General features: G+C 39.6%; 2 protein-coding genes across 5 annotated transcripts; one reads left to right on the top strand and one right to left on the bottom strand.

Annotated features, from left to right (window-relative positions):
- The first annotated feature begins 1,349 nt into the window (after positions 1-1,349).
- Positions 1,350-8,442, top strand: LOC117406013 (interleukin-1 receptor type 2-like). 2 transcript variants are annotated; one of them, XM_059030409.1, is made up of 6 exons: positions 1,350-1,975; positions 3,368-3,433; positions 4,428-4,475; positions 4,700-4,832; positions 6,280-6,416; positions 7,609-8,442. In XM_059030409.1, exons 1-6 carry the CDS (start codon positions 1,942-1,944, stop codon positions 7,644-7,646), a joined length of 456 nt encoding a protein of 151 aa, XP_058886392.1. In that variant the 5' UTR covers positions 1,350-1,941; the 3' UTR covers positions 7,647-8,442. The 2 variants fall into 2 exon arrangements, with proteins under 2 accessions (XP_058886392.1, XP_058886391.1); XM_059030408.1 differs by having other exon boundaries at positions 1,356-1,975; positions 4,425-4,475.
- Positions 8,436-26,747, bottom strand: LOC117972843 (nuclear mitotic apparatus protein 1-like). Of its 3 annotated transcripts, XM_059030404.1 has the most exons (27): positions 26,600-26,747; positions 24,762-24,828; positions 24,495-24,580; positions 23,931-24,013; positions 23,452-23,540; positions 23,049-23,129; positions 22,785-22,875; positions 21,554-21,683; positions 21,073-21,209; positions 20,698-20,800; positions 20,474-20,591; positions 20,048-20,188; positions 19,750-19,872; positions 15,624-19,469; positions 15,433-15,474; positions 15,018-15,086; positions 14,713-14,823; positions 14,063-14,272; positions 13,654-13,823; positions 13,310-13,559; positions 12,955-13,198; positions 12,072-12,205; positions 11,392-11,682; positions 10,980-11,084; positions 10,548-10,784; positions 10,340-10,379; positions 8,436-9,660 (listed from the first exon to the last, which is right to left on the bottom strand). In XM_059030404.1, exons 2-27 carry the CDS (start codon positions 24,801-24,803, stop codon positions 9,590-9,592), a joined length of 7,044 nt encoding a protein of 2,347 aa, XP_058886387.1. In that variant the 5' UTR covers positions 24,804-24,828; positions 26,600-26,747; the 3' UTR covers positions 8,436-9,589. The 3 variants fall into 3 exon arrangements, with proteins under 3 accessions (XP_058886387.1, XP_034779066.2, XP_058886388.1); XM_034923175.2 differs by lacking the exon at positions 10,340-10,379; XM_059030405.1 differs by lacking the exon at positions 15,433-15,474.
- Between the last annotated feature and the right edge of the window lie 53 nt (positions 26,748-26,800).

Below are 26,800 nucleotides of genomic sequence, written 5' to 3'. Positions count from 1 at the left end.
TTCGTGTGTCCTCCTTTTGCATTTATTATGGCTATCAGATGTTTATGATGATTCTTCACCAGTATGTTATATCTTGTTGGTGAAATTGGGGCCCATTCTGTGTTGCATATTTCCTTCAGCTCAGCCAGATTCGATACACAAAGCTTGACTACAACTTTTTTCAGATCAGCCCAAATCATTCCATTGGATTGAGATCCGGTGATTGCAAAGGCCATTCCAGAACATTATCTTTGTTTTCTTTAAGAATTCCAGTTGACTTAGCCGTATGCTTTGGGTCGTTGCCGTGTTGGAAGATAAACTGTCTGCTAATCAGCCTACGAGCAGATGGTATCATTGTACATTGATACATGGCTGCATTCATTCAATCATCAATCACATAAATGTCTCCAGTCCCTGAACTGCTGAAACACTCCCATATCATGATTGAACCTCCTCCACGTTTAACTGTAAGTACAAGGTTCTCTTCAATGAAGACTTTTTTTCTCCAAACATACTGTGGTCAATTTTGGGGGGAAAGTTATATTTTAGTCTCATTGGACCAGAGAATTTTGTTGAAGAATGCTTCAGATTCATATTCCTTGGCTTATCTGAGATGTTTTTTCTTTAAACTTTTCTTTAAAAGTTGTTTGCAGTGAAGTCTACAGTCATACAGCTCATCTGTGTTCAGGTGCCCTTGCACAGTTCTTTTGTGCTCTGTTATAGCTAATTCTTCTACATTTTTCCTTGGCTGTTAATCTTGGAATTTTGTGGTTATTGCTCTGATTGTGGGTGTTGGTATTCCATAGTTCTGTGATACTGTTCCGTAGCCATTTTTTTTATAGATTGCTATGAGTGCCTTTCTCAAATGTGAATCCAACTCCAATGCATATATTTTTTTAATTTGTTTTATTCCATTTTTTCAGCCTTTTAATCTAAATACATTTGCCATGAACAAATATTTGAAATTACTTAAGTACTGTTGTTTATAGATTGTTTCTAAAACTATCCGAAATGGTGTATGTTGGTTTTTTTCATATTAATCAGTGGCTAATGCTCAGTAAACACTTGTATTTAACATTCTTGAAGTGTCTTATATTAAGTGTAGGGCGTCAGTACTTTAGTCTGCGACTGTATATTAAAATGTAGTTTGTCCTTTTGAAAAAAGTGTCAGCCATTGATTACATTTCCAACAGGTTTAATAGAATTATGAACATTTTTTTTAAATGATTTTTTTAGTACATAACATTAGACGTGTATGGTGCTTTGACCTGAGTTTTAAAAAAAAAACTTGATATCTGCGTAATTGCAGTAGGATGTGAATTAGAAAAAGATGAGGGGCATTTTGACAAATTAAACTTTGAGGCTTGTCTGGTCCTGCTTATGTATTCTAATGATTTTTTGTTTTTATTGGAGGGAGTGTTTTGTATGTGTGAGATACTTCTAGATTTATTTATTTATTTATTTATTTATTTAGCAGATGCCGTTAATCCAAGGCGATTTACAGAGACTAGGGTGTTTGAACTATGCATCAGCTGCAGATTCACTTACAACAACGTCTCACCCAAAAGACGGAGCAGAATGAGGTTAAGTGAGTGACCTCCTGGTTGCTTTAACCACCGGACCACACAGCCTCCTATAAGCGTCACCACATGTGGTGATTTTGACCTTCAGCGGGGATTGCTGGAAAATGTTAAAATGCGGTCATATGAACCATTTACAGAAAAAAAACTATGACCAGGGCAGACCACAAATAGAATTCCAATAGAAATAACATAACCGAATTTGACTGTAGAACAAAAGGCTTACTATAAACAGTGACTTTTCTGGGAAGTCATTCTTAGAAGTGAAACATCATATACAGCGTGCACCTTTAACTTCCTCTTTAAATTCAAAAGAAGTATAAAAGGGCCTCACTTATTCAGTGACCAGCAGACATTTGCTGTGCCCACATCAAGGAGCAGTATGCACTCTGGAAAAATCAGTGCCTCCCGATCAGGTAACAGAAAACTTACTGGCATACTGTACAGTGTGCTGTCTTGTCATCTCAGATTGCTGCTTAAATTAACAAGTGTAAAATATTTGCAATTCATTCGTTTATTTTTTTATAATAACTTTATTTTACTGCATTTCTGTATAGTTAGTATGGATGAAAGAACTAATTAAGAAATAAACAAGCATGTTATAGCTGCTTATCATTATATATTCAAAATGTTGGTTTAATTTACAGATTGTTTGCGTTTGAGTAAATAAATAAAATCTATTTAACTGAATGTACTTTTGGGCAAAACATTTTAGCCCCATAAACAGAAATAACAATATGAGAGCTGTGATGCAAAAAGAAAAAAGAAAAAAAAAGATTAATAAGCAGTACTTCAGAAATGAAGGAGATTGATTGAATAATTACACCTTGTGCGTGTATCAAATATATTTTCATAATCAAAAAATCTGAAAAGATACCTCCCCATCTCTGTAGACACAACAGGTCCAGTATTGTCAATACATTTGGAACGGTTTGAAACTTTGTTTTTAGTTTCTTTTGAAGATTTTAAAACCCTAATATTTCACAATGCATTTCTATTTAACAACAAGAAAAATCTCTTTGCAATATCTTATGTTATTGACTTTGTTTTCCGTTTCTAAAGGCCTTACTAATGAAACATACCACACTAATCATTATTATTAAAAAATATCAATAATAAACCTTACCAGAGTGGTTGCATGTGTTCATTATTGGAATAATTAATTAAATATATTGACTGTTTAACAAATGTGGTAATTGGTTCTTGCAATGTAATAAAGTGGTAACTCGCAGACAACACTTTTCAGTGCATCCAGTTACTTGCATAGCAAGTATGTGTTTTGTTTAAAATAATGTCTGTTTTTCTTATGGCATCAACAATGTTCAGCTTGTAGTCAAATGGCTATTTGTTTGGGTTTCAGGGAGTTTTGTTGTATGTTAAGAATTCATAGTTTTTGCGTACCTTAAAGCCAGATTGGATTGACAGTGACATCTACATTGTTTTCTTAAACAAAAAAATCAGTGAAATGTGTTTTGAAGGAACCTTTCAGCGGCCTTTTATTATTGTATTGTTTGCTTGCTATAGTTTATCATGGAATAACATACAGGTGATCTTGTTTGCAATCGGTTTACAATCCTTACATGTGGGCTAATGTTAATGTCAAGCTCAAGCCAATTCCCTGGTAAACTGCTTGAGACCTCAGCACAACCTCTCTCTGCCTGAAATTTAAAATGCTAAAGAACAAATAGCAGTAATTATAGGAATATCAAACCTGAATGCATTTATTAACATATTTTAATGTCACCCTTCCTGTGCATCTGATGATGTAACAAATAGCCAACCCTCACTCCCCTCTCTACTCTCCTCAGGAGCCTGTCGATGGGTCGCCATGGCAACGCTCTGCAGTTTACTTTGTGTCCAGGTTGTGAAAGCAGGTATGTAGTTGGTGTTGGGCGGAGTAAGATAAAGTCAAGGAAGACAGCGAGTCAGTGCGAAGTAACAAGAGTTTGTTGTCACAAATTGTTATTCATAATATTTGTTTATAAAAACCCTGTATTCACAAACTTAATGCGTTTGTCTAATTTATTAATCTATACAATTTATAGTTAAAACGTACTTACCACTGACGGCTAAGACTCAGGCCGGGTATGATTTCCATCCATCTTTTGGTTCCTTTTTTTTTTTTTTTTTTAGTCCAGTTCTCTCAGGATCAGAGAGGAGATTTTTGTCCTGTACAAATCTCTCTTCACTGATACTAATTTCCTTTGATTTGACCCAGAATATGAGAACATACCGGTGGTGTTTATTTTCTATTGCAGACATTTTAACTGTTTTAACCGTTTGAACTACAAAGAACATATCCTATTCAAATTGGGTCTCGAGGTCTGATCAGGCTAGAGCGAAAATACGTGGTGTTCTGTAAACTCATTGTAATAATACTAGGCTTATTTTAATTTATACTTGTATTCTTAGTTTTATTCTTTATTGTATCCATTATTATAATTTTTTAACTTAACATGTTTTTATTTGATCAAACAAGTTTAATTTGCTGTAAGAGCTTATCACATATTATCAGATGTAAAATGGTATAATCACATGTGATCAGGAAATATTCACGTGTTTAAATGTGAATTTCATATTCACATGTTTCAGCTGAGAATTTTATAATCACATGTGATCATCAATTATATTTTAATGTGGTCACATATGAACACATGTGAATAATTATTTTCACATGTGATAACATGTGTTTCCCATGTGAATCACATGTGTTTTTTCTGTAAGTGGGGTCATCTGTTACTAATTTATTTTTCACTTCACTACAAAAAAAAAAAGTTGTGTCACAGTCTAATGTTCTTCTGTTACAGTTGTGTGAGCATTCTAACAAACATCACTTTGTAAGTTAACTCCTTTTTTTTCCCCCAGTAGGCTCCCCCAGGATCAGCAACCCAATTAAACAAAGACAGGCAACACTGGGTAAAATTTTACTGTATTCTTTTTTTTTAAATCTTTTAAACTTTTTCTACCTGTTACAGTACTGCAGTTTATAATAATCTGTTTTTCTTTAGACTGGGAAATAACTGTGAGCAAGACTTTGGAGCTAACAAAAATACAACCGTTGTATTGCATGTATTGGTCCATCCTCAATATCTTGCACAGATCAATGATTTTACACCTGTCCCTCCTTGTTGGTTTCTCAGGACAAAGGCTGGTTATCCCTTGCCAGGCATTTCCAGGTTTCCCAGACGACTTCACCATCATCTACTGGCTGGTGAACAGCACCTTCATTGAGACAACCTACCCATCAAAAAGGATCCAGGAAAAACAAGAGAAGTAAGACTCTAGTGCTGTCCGATAATAACTGGGTGAAAACATGTATTCTGTTACTCTTTGTTTTATAGATCCACTATTCTATGTAACCTCGATGGATACTTTATTAAGATACTCTTTCGCATTTGGACCTGTCATTCCTTAGGTAGGCAAGAATAAGTCCTGTGTGTACCAAATGTTGTTGCTGGTCAAAATGCTGAACGTCTACACTGTCTGATTTACCAGCAAATTGTAATCCGTATAATAAATAACACTGCTTTACCATAGCATTATTCATCTAATGTTAGCAATTAATTACTTATTACATGACTTTCTAGAGAAACATTAAATTACAGAAAAGAATGACTCTAATAGGCCCATGTACAGGTATGGCAAAAGTTTTGCATCACCCAGAATTAACCAATTTTGCTTTATAAAGTCGAATGAAGCCTGCTGAATAATGTTATGTTAACATATTGAATTACATACCGCTTTGTAGTTTCCTCATATTTAACAAAAATTGAAAAATGTGACATTTCGAAATCTAACATGAAATACTGTACTACTATTATGGATTCCGGTAGACTTTTGTGATATAATTTTGTAGTTTCTTTGATTACATTATGTTAAATAAAAGATCTAAATTATGTTAAATATTTTTATTTTTATTTTATTTTTTTAATTATGTCTCAATCCTAAACTAATAGGGGATGCAAAACTTTTGGCCACAGCTGTACAATTAAATTTGAATAATGCATCAAAAATGTGGTTACACTTCCGGTAGTTTTTCTGTAAGGAATTCTGTCAAGTGATGTAAACACAAGTTTTGAGAAAAATACATCCTAGGCAAGAGTCATTTACTTCAGTTTGGGGTGGATATATTTTCTTGCTATAAAATCGATTAAATCATTTTGAAATAGTTTACCGGAATGAGATTTATAAAAATGTTTTGATTTACTGTTGTTTGAAACAAGTGCTGACCTATTCTGAATAGGAAAAGGGTCTCACAGGATGGGAACTTTGGCTACAAGTGATGGCCAAAAATGAAAAATGTACTATGGAAGTTGTTTCACCTTTTAATGGAGCTACCATAGCAGGGTGAATTTGTAAAACTGAATTTGTCTGTTGCCACATTCTTATTTTCTCCATGGGTATTGAATCCCTTGTAGGTTCACTTTTTTTTTGTGCCTACGTAGGATTTGACATAAAAAATAAGAAAGTGGTAATAAACAGCATAATGCCTACAAATACACCCTAACGTAGTTCCATGGAAATCATTTCCATAGTAAATATTTAATTCTTGGCCATCACTTGTGGGCTAAATTCCCATTTAGTAGACCTTTGTCCCTTTAAAGGTGGTCTTTACACTGCAGTAAAATACCTACTTATACTCAATTGTATTTTTAAACAACAAAAAAGCTTCTTTTATTTAATAAAATGGATTGAAATTGTGACTGTTATATGTTTTTAGGATATACACAGTGGGAGGACAAACTGTCATTCAAAGAGATCTGACATTTAACTGGACAAAAAAGAAAGATTTCAAATCCAACTTCACCTGTGTGGTAATGAACCCGGCTGGTATGGATAAGATGCAGGTTACTTTAGGTAAGTGAAGCGGTGCGGGTCCAGCGAGGGTGAAGTTACTCCTCAAGCTGCTTTTAGGTGCCCAAGTGTTCAGTTCCAGAGAATACCTTTTAAATGACTCATTCGCTCATACCAGCACCTCGTCACAAGAAATTCTAAAACACTGAGTATGTTTTAACAGGAACCCTTTTCATCCTGGATACCCCCAATATGTTAAACTGATTACTTTAGTGGAACTCCCTTGTATCCCAGATCCAACCAACCTCCATTTTTGTTAGTGAGGTACTGTAGAGGGGAAAATTGGAAATACAAAAAAAGGCATGTTTCAGAACTACAAGCAGTCACATCTGAGTCGCATTACCTGCTCCCTTTCTAGCACAGGGACATATAGATCCTCTATAGCAGGGATTCCCAAACTGGGGTCCGTGAGCTGGTTTCAGGGGTACTGTAGCACATACAAACATTTTTTCTCCCAAATGACCAAAGTAACGTTCCCCAGAGCAGGGGATCAATTCGCTTACACAAGCTTTGCTGTTAGGTGTTTGGGGCTTTCAATAGAAGTTCTTATTGTATTTTCTACTCCTTACATAAATATAAACTATACTGCTCCTGCTTACCTCTACAGCCAGGTTTATGGTGCATTTGTAGTTTGTCTACAACCGAGTACAGTAATTATATAGGGGTTTCTCAAACGTCCGAGAAATAACAATGACCACCATGAAAGCCACAGTACAAACACACAACTTCTCACTAAAGGGATCAAAATCTAAACTCCAGGTGGGGGGCCTCAGTCAGGATGCCTAATGTCATGGGGCTTTGGGCCAAGAAAGTTTGGGAACCCCTGATCTATAGCAGGGGTTCCCAAACTGAGGGCTGCAGCTCACAGGCTGGAGGGATCCATTTAAGCACATAAGGGGGTTAAGATAATAAGGAGAATCATATTTCACAATTCTATGGATTCCTTGGGTGGGGCCCTCAGTCAAAATGCTGAATGTCATTGTGCCTGGAGGCAAGAAAATGTGGTAACCCTTTTTTTAATATTTGTTGGTCAACAATTTAAAGAGTATTCATTAGTCCCCAGGGGTGCTCATTAAAAGCATTTAGGTTAAATCCAGAAACATATTTTAACCACCTTAGAAATTACAATATGAAAGGCAGGTACATCTGTCAAAGAATGACCCCCTTTCTTCAGGCTCTTATTTTGTTTCCACAGTCCCTTCTCGATCACAGAGAAGACACAAAAGCAGTTAAGAATCTGTACTCCCCACGTTCCCTTTCCCCAAGCCAGACAAGAGAGGAATTACTTCTTGCACAGCATCTGCCTTGAAGTTCAAACACGGAGACCCAACTTGTGCAGTGGACCCTTGTGTAAACAATTGAAAAAACCACATGTTTCAAAGAATTACATTTATTTTATGCTGTTACTGTACAATAAGTGTTAATGCTATAACCATGTTTAAATAAATGTGCTCATTATTTTCAAATAGTTTGGGGATACAAGCTCAAATCAACCAGCCTGTAATCCCAATTGGTTCTTGAAATTTCTTCCCCATCTTTTAGTGAGCCCAGACACAATAGTTGAAGGTACTAAAATCTATTTTATGATTAAACATGACCAAACATACTGAAGCCATCTTGTGCAGTTTATTTATTAAATGTCTTTGCTTCTATTTAGACAGCTATTTGGTTTTAGTAAACTAAACTTGTTAGTCTCTTTTCTCGCGTAAGTAATATCTATCTGTCAGTATTTATAAGAACACCTTATTGTTACAGCTTTATCAATCCAAAAGTTGGACAGCAATAGCTCCCTCTACAGGAAAGTTCAGTACACTACAATTCCAAATAAATGTCTTCACACAATCAGTTTGCCATATTTAATGAACTTACTTGGAGTATATCTAATTCTGTTCAATATCAGCAGTTTTCATGGATCCCAAATTAGCACTAATCTTGGACCACCTTACCCAAGGTAACATTAAGTAGTCCAGCAATAGTGTAAAATCAGTAAGTTAAACCAACCATTAAATACAACAACAAAAATACTGTTATATGTCTTTTATTGAAGTGGACAGAAAATATACAAGGAAACACAACAAACATAAAAATAAACACCTACTTAGATTAGTGTGCAACATATCAAACCACACACGTCAAGGAGGGGTCGACTTGCACAATACTCAGGCAAGGACTTCCAGTGCTGCCCAGAACACATGCATTACAGTGCAGCCTTCTATGTGAAGTGTACAATTACTACCTTTCGGTAACACTACCAATAACATTTTTGCAAAAACACATAATTGAGCTCCAAAACCAATTTAATTTTGTGTGTCTCATATTTCACCTTGTGATTCTTAAGGACTGCTTTTCTACAATGAAGGAAATATCAAAACGGAAGACAGCCCCTCCCTTGTCATACTGCCAGAAAGAAACAAAGTTTCCCAAACATGAATCCAAATCGAGTACATCTAGGGGCTCCCCAACTGAAGCCCAAATGCATATTGCATAATGGTCAAAATATGGACTTGCATTCTTAACTACAGGGATCGGTAAAGTTGGCATTTCAGTCTTTGGTCCACAATTGAAAATGGTTAAATTGATCATCCCTGCTTAAAAAGACAAAGATAAGAAACACAGATTATTAATAAAAAATTTTAAAAAAGTCATATGGTGGTAGTTTTTATTTTGCTGTGATCCTTAAATCAAATAGTCAAGAGTATTGAAATATCAGAAGCAATTTTAAAATTGTTAAAAAATATTGGAGATTGATATATTTATATATATATAATCTTTTTTTTAAATAAGTCAATTCCAGTCAAGTTACAGGATGTCAACATTTTTCAAAATAAAAAATGAATATGCAAAAGTGTTTATTTAAACTAAGCTAAACAGTTGGTTCACATATACACTATATATAAAAAAGGTGTGCATAGAAATGCAGAACCTGTACACACTACTATTGTATGATTAAGCAGAGGGCTCTCTAAATGAAGCTTTGTAATTGTACATTTTACAGGAACCCCTTGTTCAAGAAAGATGGAGTATATGTGCACATTCCAGTGTACACATTGAGTGCTCTTCAGTAAAATAGTGCTGCATAATTACACATTTATTTATACATTCTTATAAAATATAATAGGGTAGAGTGGAGCTGTAAAAGCGTCCCTTTCCATTCACCAGAGCATGTGCAGTTCCAGTCAGTTTCTCGTCTCCTTGATGGTGGTCATTTTTATAACTTCATGTTTTTCATTAGCTTGCGACCGGTGCTCTGTAAATAGATAGAAACAAATTACAAATCCAACCTGCAGCGATAACCAAGGCTTCTATAATAATTACAAAAAATCCACTGGAATGATCGTTGCTTCTAGAACTGTAGTCTCTTGCCTCTTTCAAGTACTTCTTAATTAAAAATAAGTCACGTAATGTAATGCCCATTGCAACACTGCTGGCCCTAAAGCCACAACAATGGGGCTTGCAGAGTTAAAAGGTCATTGTGTCATGTAATTTCTTTACAATCAATGTACCCAAAAAGGAGCTGGCAACTAGGATTCTACAGGCACAGAAAACTAGGTGGATTTTAAATATTGAAACAAATCATTCAGACCAAGAAGGACTTCAAAAACACCATAAAAAGGGAAAGGATGAAATAAATAAATGGTATTTGAAGCTGCTTACCCTTTAACCCTGTACAATATAGACTGATATGTTGCAGATCAGCTTTACTCCCATAGTCTGCCAGAGTGAGGCCCCAAAAAGCAGCAGTTTAAAACTTAATATTTCCTCAACCGTGATCCCTGTGCATGCCTATACTGAGATTTGGTCGCTTCGCCCCCCCAGGTTAAACCACCTTTATTACAAGTGGAAAGGTAAGGAGTGAAGGGGGGTGAGTTGGAATATATTGCCGGGATAGGTGTGGAGTGAGAAGGGAAATGAGCCAAAAGTAAAACCTTTTCTCCCGTTTGGGAACCGACTGACCCCTTCCACTCTCTGGACAAGGGAGAGATCAGAAGACAACGAAATCAAGAAAGTGTGTATGAAATAAAACAAGCTACTAGTATGCACTTACAAACCTACTGTTACACAGATAGACTACAGAACATGGACCAGAAATACACACAGCAAGGAGGACAAAAGAATTTCCTGCATCTTTCTTACTTTTTTTGTGCTTGCAGTAACTTTAGGGAACTTGGTGCTGGTGGCCCGGGGTGATTTAGTGCTGGTAGTGAGAGGCGATTTGGTGCCGGAGCGGAGGGGAGTTTTATTTGTAGAGGAATTGGGAGATTTCCTTGTGCTTGCTCTCATTTTGTTAAGTCCCCTCTGCAGAATGTTGCTCCCCTGCTTGCCTTTAGGTGTGTTGAGGACACTGAAGGACATGGACTGGCGCCGGTCAGCCTTGAGAGAGAGAGAGTTGTCACAATTTAAAATGTGGTCACTTAATGATTTAGCCTAAACAAATCTATGTAGCACCTGGATAAATTCAAGGTTTAGCTTCTACAGTAAATCAGAAATGAAAGCAGTGCGATGAATGGCACCCACCCAATTGGCAATGAGGCAGTGTGTTATGAGTGGAGAGCAGTGGATACTTACCTGGGAGCTGGGTGGCTTGTTCTGGGAGTTCTGCATGGTGTAGCGGCGGTCATTCTTATCCTTCGGGGTCATGGGTCGCGGGAAGCAGCTGGCCATTTTCTTAGACTAAGGAAAGAGGATGGGAAAAAATTAAAAATAAAATCTGAAACCACCCTGGTGGTTAGATCTGTGTGTAGATAGGTGGCCAGTGTGTTTTGCACACAGTCCAGTCACCTTGAGGCCTGTGTTCCCTCCAGCTTTGCTTCTAGTGAAACTATAGGTACCACAAAACAAGCAGAAGCTGAAAGACATGCTTTGTAAATACATCTAGGTTCTTCTAGATAGAAATATATAATGTGTGCCATCTTTTACCTTGGGGACCAACTGCCTATGCCTATGGAGTTTGTGTATATCTGTACCCCCTCCCCAGTACCTCAGGTGTGTCTCCGCCCTGGTGTGGTTCACCAGAGGAACGTTTGGTCTGCTGGCGGGTGGCGACTCCACTGTTGCTCTGCCAGCTGGGGTCGAAGGCAGGCACTGGCAGCAGGGACTGACGATGAGAGGACACCCCTTCACGGATCTGCCCAGGCAGCATCGAGAACCGGTGAGAAGAGACGCTATCGCGGATTTGACCAGGCAGCATCGAGGCACGCCGGATCGTCTCAGTGGGGTCTCCCAGTTTCACATCCTCATCAGAGATGCTGAATGGTATGTGGGCGGTAGGCTGTGGGTAAAAAGAATTCATTTTACAGTTTAACAATCATCCTTAAGAGGGGCAGCTGTTGGTTGCCTGCAGTGAAGTTCCTGATTGAAGCTGAATCACAATCAAACAGATGACAGTATGGACAGAAAATACCCTCAGAAACAGAAACAAACTAAACACCATACCAAAACACATAATGCTAGGGTTGGACAATCATACAAACTGGCTAATTATATGAAAATGTAAAGAATATATTCAAATAGACTGTGTGTAAAATAAATTAGCACTGTAAAGAAACGGAATCTAGTTACATAAATAAAGTAGCTTTTCTCATTTAAAACATGCTTGGGCTTACAGGCTTAAATAAAATGAGCAGTTTGAATGAAATCCATTTTGCATTCGAATCTTACTCTGGACTCCAGTGGGTAGCTGGTTTTTAGATGTGGCAGACACGCCTTGTTCCGGGCCTGTAATTCTGCAATCCGCATCCAGTCATCAGTATGTTCTGGTTCATTCTGAGACCCAATGATGAACGAGTTGGTACCTGCAAGATTTTAGACCAGAACTTTGAGCCAAAATGTATCTTTACCAGTAAATGAAGTGGTAAAGCCTCTGTAAATTACACATTTAACATGTTTCACAATGTGTCAATGGAGAATTCAAACGTTGCCTCAAAAACAAATACATTTTTTGGATCTTGCAATTCCAACCTTTGGACCATTAGTTGTAGCAAGATCCAAAAAGTGAACCACAAAGCTGCAGTATAACAATCAGTTTACACATTAATAAGAGTCCAAAATACTGTATTAAATACAGCAGAGCCCATCATATCCAATCCTGTAAGATATGGTACCCTCAAATAACCAATGGACCTCTGGCATGTGTCATTTGCACATGCTGCCAACAACTGAAAGGTACAGATGGAAACTGACCAATGCACATGTTATTACGGGTCTAAAAAAAAAAGTCAGCCCAACAGAAGACAGAAGAAAACAAGAGATTAATATAATTATGATTATAGGTTTTTGCCAACCTCCAAAAATCCAGTTTGTGTGCATGTTTTTTTGTTGTGGTTTATCTCAGGTTAACAGGGCAAAAAAAATCAAATACCCCTGTCCGGTTACCTTGGTATAGACTGAGAAAAAACACAGCAAGAACTGTTTTTGGAATGCGCGTTTGTTAATTGCCAAATACTGCATTACAGTGCTTTGTTTTGCAATAATTGTAGCAGACTTTTAGTACAGTACACATCCAGTACCAGTCTAAAAAGGGTGTCCTGGCTGCAATACTCACTCCTTCGGTCTGGCGCAGCAGTGATGACAGTGGCAGGTGGTTGACGATACCCAGGAAGGCTGCGCAGTGTCTCGGTAACAGAGCCCTCTTCAAGCGATTCCTGTGAGAAGCTGTAGTGGCAGGAGGAGAAGGAGCTGGTGGAGACAGGCCGGCCCCTCTGGGAGAAGAGGTTCGGGTGGGACTGGGCTGACTGGAGGCTGTGGAAGGAGGTGTTGGCACTACCTGGCTCAGGTCCTGGAGTCTTCTGCAAGTAATTAAAAACCAAATGGGCCATCCAGAAAATTCAATGTACACTACATTGATGACAAACTATAGCACCCAGCTGAAAAACCTACCCAAGTGTGGTGTGGTTTACCTTTGTGAGAGTGATGTTGATGACCTGGGTGGTCCGCCGGCGGGCGGAGCGCGTCTTCTTGGAAGAGTTGAGAGTCAGCTCCCCCAGGGAGTCAATGCTGCTCTCCAGATTGGCATCACGTTTGGCTGGCAGGGGGGTGAAGTACAAGGACTCCATAGACTCTCCCTTTTTGGTCCGACGCTGTGCAGCCAGGCGTTCCGAGCTCCTCGCTGCCGTAGGGGTCACTGCCACCACCGGAGGGACTGGCTTCCTGGGAGCGAGAATAAAAACATTGTGTAAAAACCAAATTCAAGAACAGTACACTTACAGATTTGAACAAGCTAGGTGTAGCAGGGAGATTGTACCTGGTGGAGTTGAAGATATCTGTATCATCATGGCTCAGGTCCAGGCTATCCTTACTTACATCCTCGTCCTTCTCTGGGATATTCGGACAAAGTGATTCTCGGCTCTTAAAGACATCTGTGGCCACTTGGAACTTCCCAAGACTACGCAGCTGTCTGTCAGCATAGTCAACCTGCCAGAGAAAGAAGTCTAGTACATTGTATTCTACACTGGACTGGACTGGATTGTACTGTACATGGGCCCTACACAATTCTCATGTCAGTGAAAAGATCACCAATTCCCATTTACTTCACAGCAACACAACAGAAAAACAACACTACATACAGATAAAAGAAGACTAAAATGAACCAACCGGAAAGGGCTGGTTTAGAGGAAAAATACATTTTCCTGCTCAAAGCTGCGTCCACTGACCTGTGCATGCAGGCTGCTGACCTTGGCGGCCAGGTTCTTGGCATTCAGTTGAGACTGCTGTAGCTCCATGTCTAGCTGCTTGGACTCAGTTTTCAAATGGCTGTTCTCTCGCTGGCTGCTTTCGAGTGCCGTCTCCAGGGACTGTACCTGCTCGAGCGCCTCCTGCAGCAGTTGCTTCTTGGAATTGTAATGAGCCTTGGCCTTCTCAACCTGGGGCCAGAGAAAACAAACAAACAAACAAACAAAAAGCTTCTATTTCCATTCTTCTAGCTTAGATGGACAGGGTTTTAACACACATTAATATTATAATGCAAGACAAGAAAAAAAAACCTTAGTAAATACAAATTAACAAAGGTTTCAACGAGAAGTCTAAATGTTTTTCTGAACAATGGGACTTCTAAGTACAACAAAGTTTGTTTTACAACATATTTTAACATGTGGCTGGTTTCACAGACCCCAATTATCAAACTGTGGATGACCTAGTAATCCAAGATAACTGCTAATCAGGGTGTGTGAAACCACCTGGAAATGTGTTTTTTTTTAAGTTAATAAATATCCTTCATTATTGAACACATTAGCACCATTTAAAAGAAATCAGTTAACTAAATCGAGTATTATAGCAAACTTAAACATGCATGGCCAATTAATACCTGTGCCTTGTAGTGATCGAGGGTCTGCTCCTTCTGGGTCAATTGAATTTGGAGGTCAGAGATCTGCTTCCTTTGTATTTTTACATCCTCCTGGAATTCAGTCTCTATCACCTGTGGGCAAACAAATGAGAGTCCACAGTGGACAAAATCAAAACAAATATTGGATACCGTCTACAAGGCAAGCAGACCAAAGTGGGGGAGGGGGAGAGATACAGTGTGTCTTGCTTTTTGTTTGAAATGAAAGTATAGGTCTCGATAGAGTTAACTCTTGAAACTGTAAAAGCACATGATTTCAGCAAACATACCTTGACTTTCTGATGTTGTGAAATGGCTGTGGCTTCATGTTCAGCAAGTTTTTTAGTCATCTCATCTAACTGTAGAAAACAAAAACATTTTAGTTTGAAGCACATTTCTTAGGTCAGTACCATTTGCACGACACCATGGGAAAAGCAAGACTGAAGAGGCTGCATAGCAGTGTCTCACTGGTAAATTTCAATTTGCAAAGCAACAGGTTAATTTGCCTCTTCCCTCATGCATGTCAATTAACATTTTGTTTAATCGTTCGCCAAGCCCCAACGGAAAGCTGCGCGTCCGCGGGATACATATGTAGCAATTCAAAAGAAAATTAGCAAGCAAAAAAAAAAAAAACAGTTAGAAAACCACGATCAGAGAAGTATTTAAAGCCGGTTAATGTGCTTGCTGTTTGGTTTAAAGTTTTACCTTCTGTGTTTCTATATCCAGAAGCTTCTGCATTTCCTCCACCTGCACAATGGAGGGGTCAGTTTAAATAAAAGTTTGCACCAAGACTCTAACCAAAGTCAGTAACACTCCAGTGTTAATGTCTCTGTTCAGGATATTTACAATTTCAAATCACACCAAAAAAAATTAGATCATTTTAAAAGTCCAGTTACCTGCGTCGCCAGCTTCTGCCTTTCCTCCTGGAACTTCTGCCGATCATCTAGTATCTTCAGCTTGGCTTTCTCGTACTTCCTAGACATAGTGTCCAGTCCACTCTTGAAGTCCTGGGCATCTACTTTATGGATGGCTAACTGCCTCTGATGCTCTGCCCTCAGTTTTTCCAGCTCCAGGGAGTGGCCCTCTCTTGCCTTTGCCATTTCAGCATCGAACCTGCGGACCCCTTGGGTGGAGTCAGAGCAGATCTCCAGGCTCTCGCTGGTTAGCAGGCTGTTTGCGTGCTGGAGCTTGCACACCTGCTCCTTGTAAGTGCTGTTCTCTGCTTGCAACTTCAGGAGGCTGCTCTGTTGTTCATTGATCTTCTCCCTCAGTGGTCTGAGAATATGGAGTTCATCCTTGGCCTGCTGGAGCTCATCTTCCAGGGTGGTCATTATCCTCTCCCTCTGCTCCAGTTCCTCTTGGTGTCTGGTTTGAAGTAGACACAGCTCAGACTGCTGCTGCTGGCATTGCCGCTTGGACTGCATCAACTCCCCGATAAGGGCTTGGGCATTTGTCAGCTCCTGGCGCAGGGTTGTCAGCTCTCCTTCTTTCTGGCTTGCAAGATCAGATTCCAGCTTTACATTCAGGCGTTTCAATGTGTCTTCCTTCTTCAGGGCCTCCCCTTCAATTGCCCACTTCTCCAATTCCTTCTGCAGGGAGGGGAGTTCCTTCTGTAACATCTCCACTGTCCGTTCTCTTTCAGAGGAACGGGAGGACACAACAAGGGCTTCTGTTCGGAGCTTCTCTATACTTTCCTCCAGCTCTCTGTGTTGGGTTTCCTTTGTGGCAGCTGCCTGGTTTCTCAAAATATCCTCGTCTTTTAGCTTCTTCATTTCTTCTTGAAGAGAAGACAGTTCCCTCTGCAAAGTCTCTGCCAACTGTTCTCTTTCAGCTGCGAGGTCATTTGCTGCACGGACTTCGGCCTGCAGAACTGTTATGGTTGCCTCAAGTTGTTTTCGCTGGGCTTCTTCTATAGTGGCTACAGATCTCAAATGATCTTTTTGCTTATTTATTTCTTCGTGCAAGGAGGAGAGTTCCTGCCTAAGCATCTCAACTGCCAGTTCTCTTTCTGAAGCAAGGGCAGATGCCGAAGAGACTTCTGCACGTAGCTTCTCAGTGGTTTCTTCTAGGTCTTTACGCAGAGATTCCTCTGTAGCAGATGCATGGGTTCTCAGGATGTACCTTTCTTTTTCCTTCTCCATTTCCTGTTGTAGCAAAGCAAGTTTCTTCTGGAATGTCTCAGAGGCCTTTTCTCTTTCAGAGGCAATGGAGGATGTAGAGCGCACCTCTGCCTGGAGCTTTTCAATGGTTTCCTCCAACTCCCTGCACTGCAATTCCTTTGCGGCACATACCTGGATTATCTGGGCATCCATCTCCTTTTGTCTCTCTATTAGATCCTTCTGTAAATGTTCAGCCATCAGTTGTTTTTGAGAAGCTAGAGTGGACGCTGCACTGACTTCAGCCTGGAGCTTCTCTACGTTTTTCTCCAGCTCTTTGCGATGCATTTCCTCTGCAGCAACTGCCTGGCTCCTCAGAATGTCCCTTTCCTTTTGCTCTTCCTGCCTAGTGGACTCTTGTTCTTTTAGTTTAGCCAAAACTGCACTCTGCCTTTCAATTTCTTGCTCAAAACTGGATGCTTGTTCTTTCAATGTCTTCTCAAGGAGATCTTTGGAAGAACGTGCCTCATCTACTTCCTTGCGGAGATTTAGCACTAGCGATTCTTGCTCACTTTTGGCAGATTCCGATGCCTCCAGTCGACATTCCAATGAAAAAGTCTTCTCTTGCTGCTGAGAAAGCTCTAGCTGGAGATCCTGCAGTTTGTTCACAAGAGTATCAAAGGCTGTGGTTTTATTCTGCAACAGCATCCGGGCATCTGCTACTTCTTTTTCCAGCACAGAGATGGCTTGCTTTTGCTCCAAACAATCCTGCTCCAGCTCCAAAATTCTTGATTTCAGGGTCTGGATTTCTACTTCCCTTTGTTGATGGAGAGCCTGCACTACAGAAGCTTTTTCTTCTCCATCATCAATTCTCTGCAGGAAACTCTTTATTTCATTCTCTTTTGTGGCTAGCAGAGTGTTTAGCCTTTGGACCTCATTATCTCGAACTTCAGCCTCCTGTTTATACTGCTGGGTTTCCTTCTCTTGTACAGCTACCTGATTTCTTAGCGTTTCCATCAGAGAGACCTCCTTCTGTAGCTGGAGGACACTCTCTTGTTGGTTTCTAAGCTCTTCTTGTTTCAAGGATAGTTCAGCATGCAGGCTTTCCAGTTCAGATTCTCTTTGCTTCAGGGTTAATAAAGCATTGGCTTGCTCCAGACGAAGTGCAGACAGCTGATCCTGATGCTCCCCAATGCTCATTTGGAGACAAGCCTCCATGTCCGCTTTTCCCTTCTTTGTTTCCTCTAGTTCTACCAGAGTTTGCTTTGTCTCTCCGATCAACTTTGCAATCTCCCCCTCCTTTTCAGCCAGCTCTCGAATCTTGAATTCCTGAGCAACTGCCATCTGATCACGGAGCTTTCCCAGCTCGAAGTCTAACTTCCCGATTTCTGCTTCTTTTTCCTTGATCGCGGAAAGGGCTTCTTCAAGCTCCAACCTCAGGGTATTTGTTCTCTCTTTGCCCTCCTCCTTCAGGCACTCCAAAGAGGACTCAATTGCTACCTTTCCTTCCCGCTCTTCCAGAAGCTCCCTGCGGACAAGCTCCAGCTCAGCTGAGATTTCCATGGTCTTGGACTCAAGCGCTTGAACCTCCTGCCCCATCCGGGAGACCTTCCCAAGCTCAGCGGAACGAGCCTCTTCAAACTTCTGCCTCTCAGCTTCCAGCTCTATACGCAAGCCTGCTACAGTCTCCTCTATGGTAGCCAGTTGATCACGGAGGTTCTGGTTCTCCTCAAGGACCCCAGAGTGATGGGCTAACTTCCCTTCATACTCCTTTAGTGCCTCCTCAGCCTCCCGCAGGCATGCAGTTAATGACTCAACGGCTTCCAAATGGCTACAGCTCTGAGCTTCATTCTCAGACTGCAGGCTCTGGCATTTGGCTCTCAGCTCAACTACAGTAGCCTCCAACTCTGCAACCCTCTGCTCCAGCACTTTCTTTTCCCTTCGTAGCTCAGCGATAAGACTCTGATTCACCATCCGGTCTTCTTCCAGGGTCTGGATCTGTTGGCTAAACCCACCAATCTCTTCCTCTTTCGCCTTTTGAAATTCCTGGTATTCCATCAAAACTGCATCCCGCTCACTGGCAGTGCTTGCGGACACCTCTTGCAAAGCAGCAACTGCCCGTGCTCCTTCCTCCCTCTCGACCTCCCACAGTCGAGTGCTGGAGATCACTTCTTCCTCTTTGACCTTTAAGGCACTGCCAAGTTCATCAACCTGCAGGCTAAGATTATGAATGGTTTCCTGGGCAGATTGCTCTTGCTTTTCCATTTCTTCCACCAGCTGACCTTTCTGCCTCCTCTCCTCTTCAATCTGCTTGTGAAGGCCAGTCAGCTCCAGTTCCCTCTGCTGTACCAGCTCACTGAGTTTGGAGATCTCCACATTCAGAGTCTCTATTTGGACAGAAAATGTCTCCTGTTGCTCCAAAGAAGCACACTCCAGGGCCTCTTTCTCGCAACCGAGGTCAGACAGGGTTTGCTGCAGTCCGGAGATTAACTCCGAGAGCTGGGACTTCTCACTCTCAAATTGGGCTCTTTCCGTACTCAGCTGTGCTAAGACTTGTGATTTTTCATCCTCTAGTCCAGCTATGACAGCTTGCAGTTGGGATAACTTTGTGTTCAGTTCAGCTACTTCTTGCCTCAAACCTTCCAGCTGTTTAAAAAAAGAAAAGAAATAGTCATGTATCCATACTAGCGAGACATTTATGTTTTAAGCTAACCAAATGTTGTCATCTTGAGTGATGTTCCATCTCACACAAGCCAAGAGCAGAACTGCATAGTCCCATTACCTACCCAACACTATATAATCAAAGAAACTCGCTCCCAGAATGCTTCAGCTGGAGTCTCAGTAAAAAATAGAGCTAATTTGTCCCATAGCTTTTCTACTGGATAGCCATTTGTGTAAAAGCCATGAAAAGACTAATGCTCAGTACCTGCAGTATGTCTCCCATGACCTCGCCTGTCTCTTGTACTTGAACCTCCATCGCCTTCCTCAACTGCTCCTCAAGTAACGAGATCTTGCCTTGAAGAATCAGAATTCTCTCTTCCAAACATTCCTGGTTCCATAAAAATACATAAAAATAATATGAATTGAAGTCCTTACCCACTTCCCAGCTATACATTATCCCAAACTAATATTTCAGAGGGTTAACAAGAAACCCATTGAAGATGGTGGTTCTGTTGTGAAAGTGCCCCCCAACCCACCCCAGTTACATTACCGTCAGCCCTAACCTTGTCTGCAATGGCCTGGGAGAGCTCACTCCCCAGCTGGGTCCTTTTGGACTCCCAATCCCTCTTTGATGCCTCCTGCTCATCAGACAGCAGGTCAACAGCATGTTGGGCTTGAGTAAGACGAACCACAACGTCACGCATCTGAAAAGATAGGATACGTCAATAAAAACAAAAGTTTGATACAGCAATGTACTTATGTTGAATAGATTACAATACTGCTTCTCTTCCTTAAGAGGCTGTGTGATTGTGTTCTGTGAATGGTACTATATTAGAGGTAAATGGGATTCACAGCCATAATGCCTTATAAATGGTTTATTGCTATAAAAAGGACAAACGCTAGTAAGATATCAGTTTTCTGAAAGAGCATGTAATGTTGCACAATGGCCCTAGTATGTGTCGGTACTTCAGGATTGTTGGAAACAGTACCTGGTACGAGAGCTCTCCATTTTCCTCAGTTAGTTGGTCGACCTTTCTCTCCATTTGGCTTTTGTTCGTTTTTAAATCTTGACATTGTTTTAGCGTGTCTTGTAAACGTTTTAACAAACTGGTGGGAACAAAATAAATAAAACAGTGTTTATGGCAGAGAGCCCAGAGATCCAAGTAATTTGTCAAGCTTTAAAAACAGTATTTCTTCTTCCACATTTAGTTACCTTTCATTTTTATCCCTCAGTTCCTCCAGCTCCTTGGGCTCCTGCTCAACATTTTGCCTCACCAGCCGCTGGAGTCTCTGCTGCAACAGACACAGCTGGGTCTCTGCATTAAGAAAAGTGGAGCAAGCTGTCAAGTCAAGCTAAACTGCTTACTTATAATTCAAATACATTAACAATAACACTATTTCTCTATATTAGGTTAGAGGCCATGTTAAGCCATCTCTGCACTTAAAATGTTTCAACCCTTCACATCACTGTATATTCTACATGGGCCAACAGTATAGAAACATGTTTCTCAAATCACAAGTTAAAGAATGGCTATTTTTCCCCCCTAGTTAGTGATCTGCAATACGCACCAGAGTTCCAGAGACTTACCCTTCTCTGTGATTATTTTGCAGCTGGCAGCCAACTCTAGCTCCAGGTCATCCCTCATGTTTCTCTCAAGGGCCATCTGTTTCCGCATCTTGCGTAGCTGGAACTGTGGGGTCTTCAGGACATCCTGTATTGGAGAGCTGGAGGGCCAACGCATTTTAAAAGCTAGTTAGGACTACAATGAAGCAGACAGATAATTTTCAATGCATAGATATACAGAAATACCCAGCAAGTTACATTTTTTATTTTTTTATAAAAATACATTTTGTATTCCGACCCAAAGTCTCCTACAGTATGTGCAGCAAAGGGAGCCACATTAACGGGACTATATTGAGTCCAAGTGAAAATAAAGTCCAATACTAATGAGTAAGATTTTTTTCAGCCTTGGTTATTACCCCTTTAAGATGGTATCCCCTCAACAGTATTTTCAAAATCAGACAGTGGGAAAGACTTGATGACATCATTGAATATTAAATATTATTACCTGACTGAGGAAGTCGCTACTGTGTGCAAGTCAACAAATTGCACTTCGGTTTTCCTCTTCCTTTTGAATATAGGGGATTCGTCATCACTGACACTGGACATGCTAGAAACACTGGATAAGGGGAAAACCACTGCGGAGAAAGAGACATAGAAAGAGAATCAGTGTGCTCTTGTGCACCAATCAAACTACTCTCAAGTAAAGCCAAGTCAATATGTTTGTACTATTCTTTACACAAACCCTAGCTCGCTACAACAAATGTGTGAATCAACATTATTCATAATGAAAGGCATCCCTAGGACTGGGTGTTCCCAACTGAATTGTCATTGCATGTATCTGATACTGCTGTGCCGCTTATTCTCTTTTATAAGTTAATACGTTGTGTGTAGGGTGTCGCTTATTGTATGTCATCTAGTGCATATGGGCGAGATTACCACAAACCGAAGCTGAGCGGTTCTGGCTCTCAAAATTCCGTCTTTCATACAATAAGAGACACCCGACACAGGACGTATTAACTTTTTATAAAATCACACAGATGAAGATTGTACTTACTCAGGAATAGTTTTAAAACGGAAAATATTTTTATTTTTGTAAAACAATACTTTTATCCCCCTCCTCTCCCGGTCATGAAATGCTTCAGTCCATAATAAACTGTAGGCCTACAGGTGCCGTGTCGTGCTGAGAATATTGATTAAAAACAGTCAGAGAAACTTGTGCCAGTAGCATTACAAGTCTTTTACCTTGTTCAGATTGAAGCGATTTCATTTCTTGCTTTTCTATATCTGCAATTTCTGTAATATTTTTTTAAGAAGGTAACAGGCATACGTGTTTGTTTGCTCTGTTTTGATTTTTGAATATTTAGGTGTTATGCTCTATGTACAGGATGACATCTGTACCTACGATACAATACTAGAATTTTGGAAGATAATTCACTGTGATTGGTGGATTTCTGATATGTGATTTAGAATTAACATATTTCCATGTTGTTTGAACCATGGCTTTATACAGATTCTAATTTGAGGTTGTCTAAATTGAACCCCAAAAGGAGTTTTGTTAAAACACTTATTGGGCCAGTGTTTTGCATTTTGGATCATTTAAACCTACATGACATATTTAAACCTATAAAACCATTGATCTTAGGAAGTACAAAATAACATGCAGAGACCCTTCCAAACAAAATGGAACACCTGAGCAAACATCCAGACATGAATTGTACAAAACTATGCCTGCACACCTTGTCTCTTCAGGAAGCGCTCCAGATTGTTATTCAGGTAAAGGTGATCCTCATTATCAAGAACAAACCGAAGGACAGATGCCAACTCAGCCTGGGTAGAAAACAGAAGTCAAGTTGGCATTTAAATACAAGCTCATACTTCAAACTGTCTGAAATAAAAACAAATCCTAGAATGGAGATTGTTTTAAAAAGGCTGCAGTCTCAGACGTTTGTACATTTTACTGACACGCGACTGTCCAGTGTGTGGTCACGTTCGTGCAGTACCTGGATCTTATAATTTAACTTCTCGAACTCTTGCACATGTCTCCCACACATATTGGAGTAATACAGGAGAAGGACAGTGACCTGGAAACAAACAAAAGGGAATTTTATAAGATATCACACTTTAAAAATGACACTGGGCTTGATTACTTAGAGAGTTCATAAATGTTTTGAGTACAAGTTTAGAAGCGACTCTTCAGTTATAAACATATAAATAATTGAGTGATCTACAGGTATGTGATATTTTCAACACAGCTTGAGCAGATGAAAGAACTGCCAACTGTAGAACACAAGGACCATCAATATATATACAGGAAGCACATTTAAACATATGTGACTATATTTACATGTATTAGTTATAATTTGGGACACAGGAGAATCCAGTCTTGGTGGTTTGGTACTTTACCTTTGACAGCTCCACATCCAGGCTCTTTCCATTTAGTATATTCTGCCACGAGACAATGGTTCCTAAATCAGGGTTATACTTGCACTGACCTGTTACAAAAAGGACAAGAGAATAAGAAATTAACCTCTTTATTATCATCATCAAGTCAAGCATTTGATCCCCAAACACAATAGTTCCATTTTGACCACTCGAAGTTCTAGTTCAACTTTGAGAATCCTTTGACAGAACTCGTGTAGTCTGGATGTTAATACAGTGCTCTCACTTTATACTGTAACCAGGAGCCACAGTTAATGCTATTGGCGTCCTGCCTTCAAGGAGAATGCAGATGCAAGTGGAATGGCATTACAAGGCAAATGAGTGAGCACTGTAATGTACCGCTAATTTGGACAAGTGTATATGACAATATGTGTCACCCTTTAACTATATATCTTCATGGGTACTGTGCAAAATAAGAACTACCAAAAAATATAATATCTTACTTTGTAAGAAGTTAGCGATATAGTTCCATCTTCCCTCGAGGGGTTGGTCTAATATTTTCTGGACTTGGTCTTCTTTCCCATTTCTGTTCAAATGGGAAGATTCATAGTTAATAAAGGAAGAGTGCAGTTTGCTTTATTCACCAAGTCACCAAGCTCATCTTGTTCAGCACAGTTTGGGGACAACCTTTGTCCAATCCCCCGTCCCGTCCCGTCCCATCCCCCATCAAGGTCAGATGATAGCGGTTTAAAGAAAATTATTAGTGCAAGTACTATCTGTGCTACATATAATGTTCAGTCAAACTTGTCATCTCCTCCTCCATGTTACCACCCAATAGAGCCGCTAATGTTTTTCAGGAAAAGAAAGCACTGAAGTCAATATATGCTATGCCATGCCCAAACTGTGGGACATGTGAAGGACAGGAGTTCAATACTTACACTGAAGGGGCTCTGTCCAGTACAGAGGGCATTGCAGCTACACATCAGTCGCATCGACTCAGGAGGAAACTACACACTCCTATTTCTGTGTTAGGCTTAAATTCATTTGAAGTAGGAAACAGTACTCACAATCTGAAGATCAGCTTGACTAATAGACTGCCTTCTTGCAGTTTGGAGATCTTGTCAATTGGTTCTTCTATGTTGAGGCTGTTAATCTGTTTTAGCACAACAAAAAAAACAAAGACATTATTCACATGGATGGTGTAATGACTATTTTATTTTGAATCTTGACATGTTGATCTTAAAATAATTGAGATTTTGAAACTTGAAATTTCATTTTTCCTCCTCCAAGGTTAACATTTTAAAAGCACCGAAGCTTTAAACCAGGACACTTACCCACATTAACAGTGCCAACTCTTTTGTTTCGTGGAGAGCCATTTATACCAACTTGCTCTCAATTTTCCTGTAAATAAAATAAAGATAAAGTATTATTGCTAAGTGTTTACCTGTTCATTCCAGTCAGTGATAGAGGTGTGTATCATTCATGATACACACCTCTATCATGCACAGCTACTGGTCCACTCTACATGCATAGCTACTAGTCCACTATATGGTTCTTGAATTATGAATATACTGTATGCAACATATAGTTAGCATGAATACATGCTACCCCATCTCACTGATTTAAGCATTGCCTCAAAATACCAGTAGTCCTTAATTTATGATTATTTGATCCTATTACTAAATCATACAAAGTAACCCATCAGGACCATAACATCAATCAATCTTTTTTATATAGAGCCTTTCATGATAGATCACTGCAAAGTGCTTTACAAGGATCAAAAACACTAATAAATATTACATAAAGTAACAATAAGCAGTAAAAATGAACAAAACAGAAAATAAAATAAGCAAGAAAGGGTAAGAACACATTTTAAAGTATATAAGCTAGATTATAAAAATTGGTTTTTAACCATGATTTTTTAAAGGCAGCAACATTGGGAGCGTTCCAAAGCAAATAATGTAGTATTAAAAGACTAACATACTGTAGGAGATTATACACACACATTACACAAAAAGCAGATTTAATGAAATTCTGTGTCACACATAGCCTAGGCAGAGGAGTGTGCATCACTATTAACACTGGCTGGTTCTACAGTTTTACAGCTAGAGCAGAAAAGAGTAAATAAAAATATTAATACACACACACACACACACACAACTGCAACAGCGTCCGCATTTGGACTTAACTGCTTTTTGTGCAACGATTGTTATCATTGTTTGAACTTCAAATTCTGCCCCACCCCTTTTTTATATAAACAGCCTTAGGGTTTGTTAAAGATTAGCTTAACTAGACGAATGGCTCAGTGTAATTAGCTTTCAAACTTCAGCCAGTACAGAGAAACATGCATCCATCTGATAGGACACACCCTGCACTCTGATTGCACGTCCATACAAGAAATAAATCACATTTCTACAGTACACGGTGCTGCAATTGATGAAACTGGACAATAACACTTGTTCCTGGCCAGGTTCTCAGAATTTCTCTCGCCATGCTGGTCCTTTGACCGACTTCAGTGTCCTTAACTTTGCGTGATCCCTACCCTCTTACCCAGTCAGGTACATGAAGAATGATTGTGACTGGATCACACACGACATGAGTGCTACATTTACATACACAGCTAGTTATTAAAAAAAAAAAAAAAACAAAAAAAAAAAACACCGCTACCGTATGTTAGCGTACATTTTTTCACAAATACAACTATATTCTACATCAGTATTTATTTACACAATAAAAGAGAGATTCATATATTATTCTTTGAAGTAGGAGACTGTTTTAGACTAAAAGTAGCCGATGCTTATATAGTTAGGTTGGTTTATTTGTCCAATCGCCGAAGATATAAAACATTATGCAACGAAAAATGTAGGTAATGTATCGTAAATAAGCGCGACTAGGAATGTTTATTACAGCCAACTGTCAGATCTGGCCGTGATCTTACAGAAAGAACTGTATAAAAACAGACACAGATATACAGTAGTTAAGTTATACGACAACAGCAAAAGAGAGACAGCAACTTCGACTGTGACTATAGGAAGTGTTTAGTTTACACCCATTTGCCATTTGTTTAAAAAAAAAAAAAAAAAAAAAAAAAAAAAACAATTACAGTATACACTCAATTGGCAGTCACATAACTAACGTATTTGTAAATAAAATGGATTCAATGAAGTCTTACCTTAGAAATCGCCTAGGTAGTTATTCTTCACCATCTACTTCACCCTTCCCTACTGGTTGTGATAATTTTCAAAATTCAGCGCTTGCCTTTAACCAGCTCGTTCATTGGCCACGCACAGCGCCCTACGAGGCATTACGTACACAGGCGTAGAGTACGCTCCCAAAGTCTGGTGTGGCGGTAGATAAAATGATACAGCTGTTG

The sequence above is a fragment of the Acipenser ruthenus genome, chromosome 9, assembly GCF_902713425.1.
Source record: "Acipenser ruthenus chromosome 9, fAciRut3.2 maternal haplotype, whole genome shotgun sequence".
Lineage (NCBI taxonomy): Eukaryota > Metazoa > Chordata > Actinopteri > Acipenseriformes > Acipenseridae > Acipenser > Acipenser ruthenus.
Note: the sequence above shows the minus strand (reverse complement) of the source record. Positions and strands in the feature narration are given on the sequence as shown.

What these genes read in the sequence shown, in the direction of transcription:
- LOC117406013 (XM_059030408.1), top strand. Translation starts at nt 1,942, where the DNA reads ATGCACTCTGGAAAAATCAGTGCCTCCCGATCAG. An exon ending in AATCAGTGCCTCCCGATCAG is followed by an intron (nt 1,976 to 3,367) that starts GTAACAGAAAAC and finishes TACTCTCCTCAG; the next exon opens with GAGCCTGTCGATGGGTCGCC. An exon ending in TAAGATGCAGGTTACTTTAG is followed by an intron (nt 6,417 to 7,608) that starts GTAAGTGAAGCG and finishes TTGTTTCCACAG; the next exon opens with TCCCTTCTCGATCACAGAGA.
- LOC117972843 (XM_059030404.1), bottom strand. Translation starts at nt 24,803, where the DNA reads ATGGCTCTCCACGAAACAAAAGAGTTGGCACTGTTAATGTGG. An exon ending in TCAGCAGCCTGCATGCACAG is followed by an intron (nt 13,824 to 14,062) that starts GTCAGTGGACGC and finishes TTTCTCTGGCAG; the next exon opens with GTTGACTATGCTGACAGACA. An exon ending in GATATCTTCAACTCCACCAG is followed by an intron (nt 13,560 to 13,653) that starts GTACAATCTCCC and finishes TCTCGCTCCCAG; the next exon opens with GAAGCCAGTCCCTCCGGTGG.